Source organism: Littorina saxatilis, linkage group LG12, assembly GCF_037325665.1.
Source record: "Littorina saxatilis isolate snail1 linkage group LG12, US_GU_Lsax_2.0, whole genome shotgun sequence".
In the NCBI taxonomy this organism is placed as follows: Eukaryota; Metazoa; Mollusca; class Gastropoda; order Littorinimorpha; family Littorinidae; genus Littorina; species Littorina saxatilis.
In genome coordinates this window covers 7,703,473-7,720,905 of record NC_090256.1, presented here as the reverse complement: position 1 = coordinate 7,720,905, position 17,433 = coordinate 7,703,473, and the positions used below count along the sequence as shown (strand labels likewise).

Genomic DNA, 17,433 nt, shown 5'->3' with positions numbered 1-17,433 from the left:
TCCTGTCTGTCTCGCTCTCTTTCTTGTCTGTCAAGTTCGGCCTGTCGTTCGGCCTGTCGCTCCCTTTCTTGTCTGTCTCGTTCATCTTTCTCTTTCCGTTCTTGTCTGTCACGTTCGTCTTTCTTTTCCTGTCTGTCACGTTCGTCTTTCTCTTTCTTGTCCTGTCTGTCCCGTTCGGCCTGTCGTTCTTGTCTGTCAAGCTCTTCTTTTCTCGTCTGTCGCTCTATGTCCTCCTTACGTTCTAACTCCTTGCGCTTAAGCAAACTACGCGCTCTAACGCGTGCGTCTCGCTCTGTCTGTTCCTCGCTACCAGGAGTCTCAAAAGTTAATCTCTTCGTAGGAGATCCCCCTGTAGCCATGGTTAGTTTAGCAAAGCTTTATCACAAAAGTAAGTCTAACGCAGCTATAGCTAGAACACGCGGTGATGAAAGCGGTGGATACAAAAATCCAGCAACCAGAAAATGCAGAAGAAAAATCCAAACGGTGTAGAACAAAACGCGTAGCCTACTTTATGGCTGCTTTTTGCGGTGAAACAAAGTGTTTCCCACAGCCGTGGCCTACTTTATCGGCTGCTTTTTGCGGTGAAACAGAGTGTCTCCCACAGCCTTGGTTAGGACAGAAGTCCTCGGACCCTTCCCCCCCAAAATTCCAACAAAGTCAAAATATGGAGAAAAATCCAAGTAAAACAAGACGGTAGAAATGTAACCTATTACAGAATGCGAAACAACAATGTAGAGAAAACTGAGTAAAACGAACAACAAATCCGTTAACCCCGCTCAGCTCTCTGCAACGGAAAACTCTGAACGTACAACAACAAAGATTCACAAACAAAGGAAAGGGAAGTAATCACAGTTAGCGCATACAATAACTCACAAATTACAATTTACATTTCCTGCAAGATGTGAATCGCTTAAGGTGTGGTATATGATCAAAACTATACAAAAAAGGGTAGCACCAAGCAGAAAATAAGTCGAGCACTGACGAGATTATCTGCTCTTAGTTATCCTTAATTGGTGGGTCTTTATCAGTTGGAAATTAACTGAGTATATCCCGGCTTGGCCCCCATGTGTCACGTTTCAATATATCACTTAAGGTGATTATGAACCGGTTAATTACTACTAATTAACTAACCACACCACGATCCACTCTCGCAGTCATACAATTAAATAGAGTCAACAAAAGTATAAGTTTCAGACGCCTGTTTATGTATAAACTCTCCACCTCCCTCGAGCCTTCACTCAAAATATGTTCCTTTTACGTTCTCAACACGTAAAAAACCAGTGTTCACTGACAAAATGCCAGTAGTATGTAGAAAATTATAGTAACACGCTGAACCCGTGTAAATACAGTCAAATGAGAATGTTCTGTTCGAAAAGCTCTAGTTCGTGCAGGTGTCCCACACCCCACGTTGTCACTACTCCAATGAAATCATAGATACGAAAAGACAACGGTGGTCAACGGGGTGCGTACGACATGGTGCACTTAGCTTTATCTCTGCTGCTGCTGCTTAGCCGGTATGCTGGTTAGTCGGTTCGCTGGTTAGCCGGTCCGCTGGTTAGCCGGTCCGCTGGTTAGCCGGTCTCCTGGTTAGCCGGTCTCCTGGTTAGCGTAGCCTCAACAGTTCCCGCCAGAGTCAGCCGTGCCGATGTTACGGGAACGTAACGAACGAACGAAACGAACGAACGAAGGAAGGCTGCAAACAGAAAGCATCGGTGCACTAAACATGTCAGCTACCCCTCACCCACCACCTTAAAACATGTCATCTTTAAATATCTCATCGAGCACGTGGGCCTGCACAAAACTGACTTTTTACAACAACAAAACAGCCATTTTCCGTCCTTCTCTCCCTATCTGCAAAAACCATATACAGATTAGTATTTTAGCGTCACAGAGAGTAAATTATGCGCTAACCTGGAAAGAACAACAGAGAGTATTTCATTCCACAACACAGACTCATCAACAGCGTTAAATAATGATTTATTACCTCAAAAGCCTATGATTGTAACTCTCAATGGAAGCAAAGTCCGCCTCCTCCCTGGAACAGTCTCTGTTCGTCAACAGTGACCCAAAACGTCCAGAACCCCTTGTCGAATCCTTATGCGAAAGCCATCGCCGACGAAGGAAATGTGACGACTTGTCCTCAGCAAAATACGTGGCAGAGGAAAGGAATAACTTGTGGAAGTTCCCCTAGAGTGCCGAATATGATACTCGGTGAAAAACCATCATACTCTAGTAACTGTGTGTTAGGTCCTTCCCCTTCAGCCGCTGGGTGTCAAGTGTGTCGTCCTTGAGTCTCTGACAGACCACCTAGCCAAATACACGTGACTGACCTTGTCACCAAACCAGTCCAGCTATACACAGTTTTGCCTCCCCAAGCAGAAAAAGACACGAGAAACTCAATCCCTGAAAATCCCGTGTGCGCTGTCAGCGAAAAACCTGTCAGCTCTATGACAGCAGAAACCCGCACTGTGAAGCTCGTGCGTTTCAAAACATCCGTGCTCGGGAGCACTGTCAGCAAACTCTGCTGTGTCCAATATCACGCACAGGCGCTTTCTATCATAACCGACCAAGAACAGGCACTCCACTGAGTGACACTTTCTTGGTCTCTGTCACCCGATCGTGACAAACATCGAAGATTCTCACACACTTGCACAGCTGATTCAGTCGCGTTTTGCCGAAGTTTGAATGAATCATGATGGCTTCTAGGTTGCGGAAGGAACGAAACGCTCTCACTTTAGAGCAACCAGTGTCTGTGGTGAAAAAGTTGCAGGGCGGACAATCATGCCGATCGATCGCGCAAGAGCTGGGCTGTGGAAGGGTGCAGATTTCAAAAGTCAGCATAGACAGAGAAAAAATTATGGCTTTGTGGGAATCGGGAGACGGTCGAGCAGATCAAAAGTGGATTTCGAAGATTATGAGGAACTAAATGATGCTGTTTTCCAATGGTTTTCAACAAAGCGTGCTAATCATTTTGCCATCAATGGTCCACTGATTCAGGTAAGATTTACAATATTTTGCCAGAATGAAAAGCACAAGCTAACCTGCACATTGCATGGACAAAATTGAAAGCTATGAACTGGTTTGTTTGTTTGCTTAACGCCCAGCCGACCACGAAAGGCCATATCAGGGCGGTGCTGCTTTGACATATAACGTGCGCCACACACAAGACAGAAGTCGCAGCACAGGTTTCATGTCTCACCCAGTCACATTATTCTGACACCGGACCAACCCGTCCTAGCACTAACCCCATAATGCCAGACGCCAGGCGGAGCAGCCACTAGATTGCCAATTTTAAAGTCTTAGGTATGACCCGGCCGGGGTTCGAACCCACGACCTCCCGATCACGGGGCGGACGCCTTACCACTATAGGCCAACCGTGTCGGTCTATGAACTGGTGATCAGTTGAAAGTTCCTATGGTTTCAGTGAGTAGGAAGCCAAACAGACAACATTGGATACATTTTTGGGATGAAGACTTTCGATGTGTTGCCTGTGTTACAAATGTGATTCAGTCGCTGTTAACTTGTGTTCAACCTGTGTTAAAGCTGTTGTGATAAGTTGTCTGAAGGACCAATTATTTTTACTTTAAATCATTTATATTCTTGTTCTGCCTGTGTTAGAAGAAAAATTCTCTCAATAATAAAAATGAAATCTCTCACCAATTCTTGAAGAAGAGAAGAAAGATGAAACAACGTTACCGAGATTTGATGGTCTCCACACAAGTAAAGACCAATGGCTTAAAGAAAAGCCAGAGCACTTCAAACACGTCCAGCGCCGTGCGTTGAAGGAAAAGGAATGATTGTCACCGGTATACATCCTGCGCATGCGCAGTACACCGGCAGGGGAGATAACCACCACGGACCATGCCTTATATGGCATGCGGTTTTTGTTTTAGAGTTATCTCCCCATGTTACCATGTAAGAGTGCTTCAATGTCTTAGCAACCAAACGAAGTTATTGCAATCTATGTGAGTTGGGTAAGAATATGTAATTTAATACAGTATTACGAAGACCTGATGCTCAGCAGAAAGATTTTTAGTTTCGTTTAAAGCAATTGTGTGTCTTTCAGCTTTAGACACATCTGGCATAAGATTTTAGAATAGCCTACCGTGGCATGGTTTTAGTTTTAGCACAATAAAATCCCACCTTTGGTATGCCGCTCTCTTCCTGCAGGATGATCTGAGTGTTGCGAGCAATGCGAGCGCTGAAAGGCGTAGGCAGACCCAGCGCCTCATCAAAAGAATTGGTGTGAAGTGACTGAGTCCCACCAAACACCGCTGCCATGGCCTCGATGGCCGTCCTGACGATGTTGTTGTAGGGATCCTGATGGTAGTAAAAGAATATGATACTGAATCTACCAAAGAACTCATGAAAAAACACAAAGACACCTAGAAAAACGCATGCACATAAAAACATACACATGCTATAGAAACAGTCAAACAGACACAGAGATAAAAAGATGCAACAGTGAAGAAGAGCACACACATACACATACCCACACTTTAACATCCTTTACTCTAAGTATTTCCTCCTTTTCTTATTTACTCAGCAAACAGACAACACTATAGCGCTTCCTTGAAACGATGAGTTCTGTTGGCTGAAAGTATGTTAGTGACAGCACACTGGAGAAAAAGAAAACAGCTACAGCAGTCCCTCTCATGAACGGACACCCTTGGGCCATAGCAAAACTGTCCGTACAGTGCAGGTGTCCGGTCACGGGAGGGGTGACCACACCACCCCCTCCCCCATACACTCACACAGAGACACACAAACAACAGGATTGAGTCTTTGCTAATCACTTCTTGTGGCTACTAAACAATAACAATAAACTCCTAATACTTCTTTAAACGTTCTGTAAAAATGATTTGTATGAAAAGTGTTGAAAACAAGAGATAAAATAAATCCTCAAGGCAGTGAACACACTCACCATGCACCGACATACGAAAGCAGCCACACAAAAACAGGGGGGGGGGGGGGGGGGGGGGGGTGTGTGGGGGGGGGGGGGGGGGGGGGAGAAAGAGGGTATGGATATGCCTGTGTACATTTTTGCTCATATTTATGTGTGCTTTGCTTTAAAAGTTTTGGTTGCTGTTGTTTCTGCTGTCACCAAAGATATATCATTGTTTCTTGTGACATCCCTCTGCAGACCTGTTCTGTGAGTGACCAGCCCGAGGTCTGACAATGGCAACGCAGCAGAAGAGACTTGTTGGCTTTGGGAGAAAAATTTTCCGTCATCAGCTCAGCCCATAAGCGTCGAGCTGCCCGCAGTTTGGCGATCTCCTGCAGTAGAAGAAACGCATGAACATTCGTACACTTTACAATCACTTACATTGCCTAAGGGTTGTTCCAACTTGGCTACGGGTTGTTCCAACTTGGCTATTTCCTGTAGTGAAACAACCACACACACATTCTAGCTTACGCAATGATTTATTTTCACAGCCTTAAATGGTAAGTAAGGGGAGACTATCAACTCAGAATGGGCGGTCAGCACAATGCTGTATGCTGATCATTAAACTTATGCTACTTTTAATAAAATACACATACAATCACCAACTGACTTTTATCATTTCAAGAAAAAGATCTCGTCTGAAATTCTTCTTCAAGTTCAAGGAGGCTGATTAGGTGTCAAATGAATCCAGTACAAGCTAGGTAGAGTAATGCAACATACCAGGTAGAAATTCATGCCAATACCCCAGAAGAAGGACAGACGGGGAGCAAACTTATCCACATCCAACCCACGGGAAACACCTGTAAGTGAAAGGTTTCTTCTGTAAATTCAAAGGGTAAATGTTTAGAGCATACACAAATGAACGATTTCTCATCTTAAATAAATGGGTAGAGCATAAAAAAAGGAACATTTCTCATGTAAATCCTATGGCTAAAAGCTTAGAGTATAAAGAAATGAACCATTTCTCATGTAAATCCTATGGCTAAAAGCTTAGAGTATAAAGAAATGAACCATTTCTCATGTAAATCCTATGGCTAAAAGCTTAGAGTATAAAGAAATGAACCATTTCTCATGTAAATCCTATGGCTAAAAGCTTAGAGTATACAGAAATGAACCATTTCTCATGTAAATCCTATGGCTAAAAGCTTAGAGTATAAAGAAATGAACCATTTCTCATGTATATCCTGTGGGTAAATGCTTTGCAGCTACAGAACTAGCAATTTTTACTCAAAAAGGAAAGAAAAAGAAGAAAAGAGCTAAAATTCAGCTTAATGTTTTCCTCACTTGTCTGTGTGTGCTTGTGTGTGTTTATGAAGGGTTTGAAAAGAGGGTCAGCATCTACAGAATATTGCTGAAACTGATAACTTAAAAATCAATCATCAAGCAAATACATCCTAATTTCTGGTGCTTGAACAAGTCTGCACCTTACCTGTTCTAACATACTCCAGGCCATCAGCCAATGTGAAAGCCAACTCCAGAGCGGTGTCAGCACCTGCCTCCTGCAGATGGTAGCCCGAAATGGATATGGAGTTGAACTTTGGCATAAACTGCAAGAGAAGTAGGGAAAATGTCACCAAAAAGGATGATTTGGGTAAATAATTGTCAGTCATCCTGTAGGGTGAAAATATATGCCTGAAGTCCTGACTACAATCTCTTGTTGACTGTAACTCTACATCTCTTGGAGAACCCTTCCTTTCACTGTCCACACTATCAAATAGTTCCGGACCAATGGCTTTAAAACAAGTTCTCTTCCATATTGATTTTGTTGATAATTTTGTAACAATTACAAACAAACCAGCAAACCAACCATCCAACCAAGCAAGTGTTTCTCTAAAAACAATTCAGCTGCCATTTGTATTGATGCACTGCTTTTGAACTACACCCAGTGGTGCCATTAACTTATGCAGCTCAAATCTCCCCCAGGAAAAAGTAATGCAAATTTTCATAAGGAAAATCTCAAGGACAACATGAAAGTCCCTCCCCAAACCAACCAAACCAGCTAAAAATATAAATACAGATCAACCATCACCTGGGAAGTGTATTCGAAGATGTCCCCGATGATCTTCATGGAAGGTTCCGGAGGGAAGATGTAGGTGTTCCTGACCATAAACTCCTTGAGGATGTCATTCTGAATGGTTCCAGCCAGCTCATCCTGTCTGGCTCCCTGCAAGAAAACATTCATTCGCTTGCGGTTTACCAGCAAGCGGCCGAAAACTCAAACAAGCTATGTTCTTGTTAGTTATTGTTTGTCTGTGCACTTACAGACCGTTGGGTCGACATATTTGTGATTGTAACCTATTGTTTTGTCAATAACAACCATTCCAACAAATTACCTTTCTTGTTTTTTGATTCTGAATTTTGGAACGTTGGCAGTCTCTTTGTTTTTGGATTTTATTTTATGATAAAGTTTTGTTTGAAGAGCACTCATGCTCATTCATTTCTGTTTTAATAAAGTGAATTAGAGTGTGCCCATGTGTATACCAATTTTACCATGTCACCTTTGCAACCAAAGCATATGCAGTCAAAACAGGATAGATATTAATTGACCTATAAGCCAGGCAAAATAATAAGCACATGAAAATCTGTTTTGCCACCAAAACAGCCAGCAAGGCTTATAAAACAACAGGACAAGACAGCAGTCAGAGCCTGCCACAAAAAAACCTCCCTCAAATCCACAGCTATCAATCCAAATTGTCCGCTACAGAAAAAAGATAGACAAATTAGCTGTCATGATATAGAGAATTGCAGCATCAATTAACCTACAAAAGCTTTCTAAGGTAGTCTTGTAAGCTGCCTAGCCAATCCTCACCGTCAATATTTTGTGTTCTAAAATGGTGCTCTTGTAAAACAATTTAAAACATACACAGCCTTATATTCTCTTCTGCTATCACACCTGCTCTTCAGCAGCCACGATGTACATGGCCATGACAGGAAGCACAGCTCCGTTCATGGTCATAGAAGTGGAGATCTTGTTGAGGGGAATGCCGTCAAACAGTAGCTTGGTGTCCTCCACCGTATCTATGGCAACCCCCGCCATGCCAACGTCTCCCGTCACACGTGGGTTGTCCGAGTCATATCTGCAAAGATAGACAAAGCAGAAAACTATGGTTACATGTTCTACAGACGTAAACTGGTATATATGTAATCTGCAATGTGAGACCACACGGCAAGTGGACATCTTCTAGGAAAGGACACTGCATGTTGTCCCTCTATGCGTAAGTCAGTGGTGACAGACTTAGGGGCAGACATGATGAGATGCATGCGTAGGTGGACCCCTCTGAGCAACGACGACTTCCGCTAACGCAGTCAGGTCATCTGTTGTTTGTTTCCTGTCTTCTAAGAAGTCGTCGTTGCTCAGAGGGGTCCACCTACGCATGCATCTCATCGTGTACCTTGGTTAACATTGTGAGACAGATCGACTTTGTGTATGATTAACACAGAAAAAAAGCAGATGTTGAACAGACAATCATTTACATCTGAGTACGCGAAACTCAGTATCAGACAACCAGTAGCGAGAACTTTATTTCCATGTGATTGTGTACATCATACGGTTCCGTCCGAAACGGTTTGTACTTCGATCTCCCTTCTCCCCCATCCCCACCCCCCTATGCAAAGGGGCCGTTAGCCTATATGCAATAAACCATCCATCCCTCTATAATCTTTGACAAAATACACCTGCCATGACACTGGCTACCTGAAATGTAGGACACTGTTGGTCTCAAGGACATCCTCCCATCACAAATACCACTGTGTATTGGTGTTATCACAAATACCACTGTGTATGGGTGTTATCAAAAAAAGTAAAAGTCTGTCAAACTAAAATCTATATACAAATGAATCTCACAGCTGGTTCATTTGGTTAAGAAAGTTCTTTTTAATTTTACTGATGCTTTTCTAAGACTGTGTTATCCTTTAGACGACAGACAGACACTGAGGTAGAGTGACATAGCATGACAGCGAAAAAGTCAAAGACTGATTCTTTAACATCAGACTCAGAGTCCTGATTCTTCATTGTCATATTTTCCGAGTGCTGTCATTCAGGGACGCAATTATGTCCAGTTAACAAAAACCTCAGAGTTTAGGAAATCAACTTTGTTTTTACTTGTTTTCCTTGTTGTGTAACTGGATCACAGGTATTGTCACACAGTAAACGTTGCCTTGTTGTAAGTTTATTGTTCTATTGTTTTGCTAGAATTTATAGTTACTGTTAAAATAGTGTTTCTATTCATAGTTAATGTGTACAGCACGGAGAGCACAGTTCTCTGTGGTTCACGCTGCAATCATCACCATCACCGTCACCGTCGTCGTCGTCATCATCATCATCATCATCATCATCATCATCATCATCACATCATCATCATCATAGCAATTAAATTCTACATTCAACTCTATAAGTTAATGTTCTCACCCTCTGTGTGTGGGAAGATCAAAAGCAACACTAAGCCCCTGTTGGCCACCAGCAATGTTGTCTCTGTAGAACTTGTTGCTCTCTTCTACCGTGCTGAAGCCAGAATACTGAAAACACAGGTCATATCAAATAAAAATTATATCAATAATAACTCAGTAGCAACCTTCATCAGAAAATAACAGTAATAAAACATTCTTCTACAGCCCTTTTCACCATCAAACGGTAGTCTCATGGCACTTTAGAAAAATGTTGTATTGGACTTTCAATTTCAAAACTGGTCACACACAAAATATCAGGCGATTAGAAAGCGCTGATCGTACTTTCAGCTACGCAGTCATGATGATGAGTGTCAATGCACAACCCATTCATTTAAAAAATGTTTTTTCACATACTGAGTTAGGGACAACCCTCGCAGTTCAAAGATGGATTTAACAATTTACTGCTTCTTTGCAGAGTATATGGGATGTACACAATCCATACCGTAGGAAAAAACACAAACAGACACAAGTAAGCACACAGAATACTGAATAAATCATGCATAGTCTGTGTCTGCTTACATGTTGATCTACTTGTGTTTGTGTGTGCCTAAGCATGCACCCGTTTATTGTCTGTAGCTGCACATGTTTGCATGCTAAAATGTTTGTTTGTTTGTTTGCTTAACGCCCAGCCGACCACGAAGAGCCATATCAGGGCGGGGCTGCTTTGACATATAACGTGCGCCACACACAAGACAGAAGTCGCAGCACAGGCTTCATGTCTCACCCAGTCACATTATTCTGACACCGGACCAACCAGTCCTAGCACTAACCCCATAATGCCAGACGCCAGGCGGAGCAGCCACTAGATTGCCAATTTTAAAGTCTTAGGTATGACCCGGCCGGGGTTCGAACCCACGACCTCCCGATCACGGGGCGGACGCCTTACCACTAGGCCAACCGTGCCGGTCATGCTAAAATGACCGATAATAATTTGATTTAACATGACTGACTCACCTGTCTAATGGTCCATGGTCGGTGTGTGTACATGGTGTAGTAGGGGCCCCTAGTGAAGGGAAAGTTGCCAGGTACTTCCTTGGGCAAGTCAGACACATCTTCCGTTGTGTACAGTGGCTTGATCTTTATGCCCTGGAAAATAATAGTGTACTCATAATCATAGATAGCTTTCTAAAGCGCGAGACCCATAAATAGCTGCGAGGGCTTTACAATTAGTGATTACAATGCCAAGATATAAAATCAAAACCATAGAATAAAACAAAGCAAAGTGAGTAAACATGACACACACAGAATATGAAGCAAATCAGGAGAAGAACCTACAGTTGTACTTTAAATTAATAACTAAAATGAGGGTGATAAAAACCAGATTGAGAAGAATGAAATGAGGACCAACAATCAAAACATTGTTCGGGAAATTGTTCAAATAACAACTGTTGTTCTTAGTCTGTAAATGCATGAAAGCTTGTAGGTGAAAAGTTAGGTTTGAGCCACTGTTATAACTTATATCATTGCAACTGCCCATTCCAAAGCCTTAAATATTTAACGACTGCATGCCATAAAACAAAATACTGAGTGGCATATTTTTTTTATAATTATAAAGAAAACAATTCACCTGCAGCGGGAAGTCGATATATGAAAAATAATGTACACAAAGAACACATGAGATATATCTAAATCTGATTCAAAAAGTAACCCTAACTTACATCCCTCAACATGTTCATTTAACACATGCATACAGATAAATGCATGCTTGGCTGCTAAAACAAGAAAAGTCCTTTTTGTTTGTCAGCTCTAGAAGTAGAACACTTTCCATTTACGATTTAAGGAAGGAGAACACAAAATCATCCACAAGCACCAACTAGAGCCATATAATGATATGTATACATATCATTATATAGCATGCATAACATGCCCCTGAGGAAGGTCTTTGACTTCGACCGAAAATGTGGGTAGCCAACTAATTATCTTGTTTGTTTGGTTTTACTGTTCAACTAATGTTTGCTGTATATATAGTTTACCTCAGCTGTCTTCCAGGTAAGTTCTTTCTCAACATCTTTCCCCTTCAGTTCCTTTGAAGCCCCCTTTTTCCATTCCTCGTCAATGGGAACTTGATGCAGCAAACGACATCCACACACAGGTAGCAATCTCTGCACATGCAAACAAAATAACTGAATGAGGGCAGCCTAAATGCATGTAAAATGAACTCATGCTGTATAATGATAAGTATAGTAAATGTTGAAGTTCACATACCATGTACATGATATGTGTGTCTCTGTGTGTGTCTCTGTGTGTGTGTGTGTGTGTGTGTGTGTGTGTGTGTGTGTGTGTGTGTGTCTGTGTGTGTGTGTGTGTCCTTACTGTGTTCAAAACTTCAAAGTAGTACTTGAAAGATCCACCATAAGCAATGTTTGTTAGCCAAGGCTACACAGTCCCCAATGCAACAGTTGAGCAGTATCAATGCTCCTTATTTGTACAGACCGTAGCAGCGTGGAACAGTTTGGAGGAGAATTAAGGTTGTCCAGGCAGGCTCTGTCACTGCATTTTCTGCAGCGGTTAGCAGAGGTGCCATGTCGGCCACTCTGCACTATCCCGAACAATGATTTTAACCTGTTTTTAAATTCGGTTAGGGATAGGACTTAGGGGGTTGGGGAATCTGCGTGTGGGGGGAGGTTGGGGGTGTCACTCGGATGGTTCCTGTTCTTCAATTGCCCCCTAACCCCACTAACTGATCTCCTTAGAAATAGGTGGAAAAGCTAGGGTCAAAAAGATTCCTACTACCTCACCCTGTAAATAATGTACATGTACATATGCATAGATAAGGTGCATGTACATATGAGCAAACCATACCTTTTCAATCATTCGATCATTATCGGAAGAGGACAAGGACAAAAATGGTAAACAAACTAAGTACCACATTTTTTTAATTCGGGGTTGCGCTCTCTCGTTTCCGTTGATAACTATGTAATTGCTAATATGTAACCGATTTAGTCTCCCCACCTTTTTAATCTCCCTGTTTGCCGGAGCTAGCCACTCTCGGTAACGGTGAATCAACCGCAGGACTCTGAGACGTTCGCAAGAACCCAGTCCTCTACGGAAGAAGAAGAAGAAGTCCTGTACGTGTGGCTGTGTGAGTGTGACTAAGTAAATCAGGAACTGTAGCTCTTTCTTCTTGAATGTAAATCACTTCCACTGAGTTAATTTTGGATTATGCCGTGATGGGTTTGGACAATTAGGAAAAACAAAGAGTTGCAGGTACAGATTCCCAAACCTCACTAGAAAAAGACGATAGGCTAGGAACAAATAATTCCTATTATTAAAATTTTTAATTTTGGGGGTTGCGCTCTCTCGTTTCCGTTGTGATGGTAACCTAAAAAGGTTCCTGCAATGTATCGATCCTGATCCTGAGAATAGATGCCCTTGCGTAATTTGAGATTTTGAGCATTGCTGAAAGCTGACCGAAGTTATGAACCTTTCTGCGATTTAACACTCCAAAATTAAACAGGCATGCATCAAGATGAACCGTCAAAATTAGAAACTTACCCGTGCATACTGCAGAGACAGTGGCAGGCTAGTAGCTTTTGACAGTGTCAACATGGTGGGAGAATCGAAAGTTACTTTTCAATGACAACGGCCATTACCGAAGCTCTTTAGCGCCGTGAGAACAACTCGGGCCCCACTTCCTGTTTGGTAAGGCTTATCTTCTCCTTATCAACAGTTTGTCGGAAACTAGCCCGGTACACCGCACATAATAATTCACGGCGTTTAAACTTAACTCGTGCGAAAATTTCAAGAAGCCCTGTTAAACATCTGAAAAGAAATATTTCAAAATTATCTATGTTCATTTAGCAAAAGAGCAATGGCGACTGCACGTGAGAGTGAACAACAAACAGACCAAAACTGAAGCACTGTACTCACGTTGGAATGAAGAAAACAAAACAAATAACGGCGACGTTTCCACCCTGCACTGGGGTCTTCATCAGGCACAAGAAGTACACACACAAAAAGAAGAAGAAAGACGACAGAACAGAAACTGAGAAAGAAGAATAAGGATAAGGATAGGGAATAAGATTTTACTGTACTACATAGCATATAGTCCTGTGAGGTTACCCTCATGGAAATTCGGGCTGCTTTCTCCCTGGGGAAAGCGAGCCGCTGCCATACAGTATACGGCGCTACCCATACTGATTTTTACATTTAGTCAAGTTTTGACTAAATGTTTTAGGGTAGAGGGGGGAATCGAGACGAGGGTGTGGTGTATGTGTGTGTGTGCGTGTGTGTGTGTAGAGCGATTGAGAGTAAACTACTAGACCGATCTTTATGAAATTTGACATGAAAGTTTCTGGGTATACATCCCCGGAAGTTTTTTTTCATTTTTTCGATAAATGTCTTTGATGACGTCATATCCGGCTTTTTGTAAAAGTTGAGGCAGCACTGTCACACCCTCATTTTTCAATCAAATTGATTGAAATTTTGGCCAAGCAATCTTCGACAAAGGCCGGACTTCGGTATTGCATTTCAGCTTGGTGGCTTAAAAATTAATTAATGACTTTGGTCATAGACCTAAATATAGGTCCCTGCTTTGGTCATTAAAAATCTGAAAATTGTAATTAAAATTATTTTTTTATAAAACGATCCAAATTTACGTTCATCTTATTCTTCATCATTTTCTGATTCCAAAAACATATAAATATGTTATATTCGGATTAAAAACAAGGTCTGAAAATTAAAAATATAAAAATTATTATCAAAATCAAATTTCCGAAATCGATTTAAAAACACTTTCATCTTATTCCTTGTCGGTTCCTGATTCCAAAAACATATAGATGTGATATGTTTGGATTAAAAACACGCTCAGAAAGTTAAAAAGAATAGAGATAAAGAAAAGCGTGCTATCCTTCTCAGCGCAACTACTACCCCGCTCTTCTTGTCAATTTCACTGCCTTTGCATCGAGCGGTGGACTGACGATGCTACGAGTATACGCTCTTGCTGTAAAAATGCAGTGAGTTCAGTTTCATTCTGTTAGTTCGACAGCTTGACTGAATGTTGTAATTTCGCCTTACGCGACTTGTTTTCTTTTTCCTGCATGCTCAGTTGTATTCATGTTTCCAAGCCCTGAGACTTTCGCTGTGAACTTGGGTTCTCAGTTTATCGTGCGCATGCGTGCACACGGGGACGCCGGTGTTCGGCCACCGAGGAGAGACTGCACAAAGTTGACTCTGGGAAATAAATCCCTCGCCGAACGTGGGGATCGAACCCACGCCGATAGCGACAACTGATTTTGAAGCCAGCGCCGCTACCGACTGAGCTATTTCCCTGCCAAATCACTGACAGAACAACGACGACAGCGGCACAGCCCAGTAGATGACACGGACAGCCCTGTGGCTTAGTATTAAATGGTAACAATAATAATGAGGATATTTTGTCTGGCGCAAATCCTAATATAATTGTAAGCGTCTTACAAAAACATACAAAGATACATTATTTTGTACACAATTCAAAATGAAATGATAAAGTTAACATCGAAAAAAAACTAACTACAATTTACACAATTTTCCGCAATGCACATTCATGAATTTTAAAATACAAAGCACACGTAAAAATAGTAATAAATTGTACATGAATAGCTCAGCCACTATCGCTGAACGGCACACACACACACTGACACACACGGCAACCACACACGCACACACACACACTGACACGCACACACACACACGCACACACACACTGACATACACATACCGAAAAAACACACACACGGCACACTGACACACCGTGACACACACTGACACACACTGACACACACACACACACACACACAACACACACATACACACACATACACTGACACACATACACACACTCACTCACATTCACTCACACACACACACACACACACACACACAAGCCGGGACACGAGACTCTCCTGATCACAGGAGCTTGTATCCAACCACCGGTCGATAATTATTTACTCCTGCATGCTTTGAATTTTTATTTCTGCTGCATGCTTACCCTTACCAGGGCCGGACTAGGCTAAGAGGGGGGGGGGGGGGGGGGGGTTGCCAGTGGTGGTCCAGGGGGATGTACCCCCTGGCGGGGTCAAGGGGCAGAGCCCCTTGTGGGGGTAAGGGGCGAAGCCCCCTGAAGCTGATGGGTAGGTCATATTCTGAGATAGGAAAATGGTCGCTCCTTGCATGAAACGGCATAAAATAAACAATAATAAAAAATGTTTTAAATAAGTGAGGTACATGTTTAGGCTAGGAGGGGGGTTGCGCAACCCCCATAACCCCCCCCGGTAGTCCGGCCCTGCTTACTACAACTATTTATTAGTAGTAAATAGTAGTAGTAAGGAGACTGTATGGAATAAGGAGAAAATATATGAAATAAGGAGTAAATAATGATCGACCGGCGATTGGATACAAGCTCCTGATCTACGTCTGTTAACAAATCCTGTGTCAATGAACACATTTTATCACTGACGTGACTGAGACATGATTAAAACCAAATTCTCAGATTTTTTGAGTCACTTGAGAAAAAGTGACTCTATGTAATCGGTCAGTGTTAGTCTGTCCGGCCGGCCGTCGGACTTTTCTCGGAAACTATCAAAGCGATCGGGCTCATATTATGTTTAGTCGTGACCTCCAATGACCTCTACACTTTAACGATGGTTTCGTTGACCTTTGACCTTTTTCAAGGTCACAGGTCAGCGTCAAAGGAAAAATTAGACATTTTATATCTTTGACAAAGTTCATCGGATGTGATTGAAACTTTGTAGGATTATTCTTTACATCAAAGTATTTACATCTGTAGCCTTTTACGAACGTTATCAGAAAAACAAGGGAGATAACTAGCCTTTTCTGTTCGGCAACACACAACTTAACGTTGGGCTTTTCTCGGAAACTATAAAAGTGACCGGGCTCAAATTTTATGTGAACGTGACTCATTGTGTTGTGAATAGCAATTTCTTCCTGTCCATCTGATGCCTCATATAATATTCAGAACTGCGAAAGTGACTCGATCGAGCGTTTGCTCTTCTTGTTAAAGTTTGATATTGTTAGAATTCTAAACAATGAAGTGACTGTGGTAAGATGAACAAAGTTAAAAAAACAAAGGAATACTGTACTCACCAATACAAGAACGAGACAAGACAGTACGAATTTTCGCTTATGGAAGCTTCATCAGGAAAAACAAGAACACAAAAGACAACAAAAAGCAGACGCAACACGGAACGAACAAGGTTTGAAAGAAAATGGAGGAGAAACACGCAAAAAAGGGGAGGAACTCTAGGAACGGAAATGAACTTGATGAAAGGGGAGATAAGTGGTTGGATGATGTCATAGGCACAGGCATACTAAACTAAAAATGATACACATTCATAAAAGGGGGGGGGGGGGAAAACAAACGTACGCACGCACACGCACACACACACACACACACACACACACACACACACACACACACACACACACACAACCAAACACATGAATACACATTAATAAATAATTAAAAACAAACGATTTCATATTATCCCTGGGCACATCCACACCTGACGGTTTGAATGCGAAGATGTGATCTACATGTATTCCACAAACATAGTGTGGATTTACGGTACGTGTGTGTGTGTGTGTGTTTGTGTGTGAATGTGTATGTGTGTGTTTATTTGTGTATTCATGTTTGGTTGTGTGTGTGTGTGTATGTGTGCGTGTGCGTGCGTACGTTTGTTTCCCCCCCTCCCCCCCCCCCCCCCTTTTATGAATGTGTATCACTTTTAGTCTAGTATGCCTGTGCCTATGACATCATCCAACCACTTCTCTCCCCTTTCATTCATTTCCGTTCCTAGAGTTCCTCCCCTTTTTTGCGTGTTTCCCCTCCATTTTCTTTCAAACCTTGTTCGTTCCGTGTTGCGTCTGCTTTTTGTTGTCTTTTGTGTTCTTGTTTTTCCTGATGAAGCTTCCATAAGCGAAAATTCGTACCGTCTTGTCTCGTTCTTGTATCGGTGAGTACAGTATTCCTTTGTTTTTTAACATTGTTAGAATTGGTAATCAAATCACCTCGGCCTGAAGCTATTTACAGATTTTGAATACCG

The 17,433-nt window shown here is 42.1% G+C and overlaps 1 protein-coding gene across 2 annotated transcripts in view; it reads right to left on the bottom strand.

Annotated features, from left to right (window-relative positions):
• The window catches only part of LOC138981173 (methylmalonyl-CoA mutase, mitochondrial-like), a 39,924-nt gene extending 26,901 nt beyond the window's left edge, over window positions 1–13,023 (bottom strand). For both annotated transcript variants that reach the window (XM_070354005.1, XM_070354006.1), the window contains exons 1-10: window positions 12,887–13,023; window positions 11,365–11,493; window positions 10,346–10,477; window positions 9,354–9,460; window positions 7,839–8,022; window positions 6,975–7,109; window positions 6,375–6,492; window positions 5,666–5,745; window positions 5,146–5,277; window positions 4,144–4,320 (exon numbers count right to left, since the gene is read on the bottom strand). In XM_070354005.1, the coding sequence (XP_070210106.1) occupies window positions 4,144–4,320; window positions 5,146–5,277; window positions 5,666–5,745; window positions 6,375–6,492; window positions 6,975–7,109; window positions 7,839–8,022; window positions 9,354–9,460; window positions 10,346–10,477; window positions 11,365–11,493; window positions 12,887–12,940 (1,248 nt within the window). In that variant the 5' untranslated portion in view covers window positions 12,941–13,023. The remainder of the gene's footprint in view (window positions 1–4,143; window positions 4,321–5,145; window positions 5,278–5,665; window positions 5,746–6,374; window positions 6,493–6,974; window positions 7,110–7,838; window positions 8,023–9,353; window positions 9,461–10,345; window positions 10,478–11,364; window positions 11,494–12,886) is intronic.
• Window positions 13,024–17,433: the final 4,410 nt, after the last annotated feature.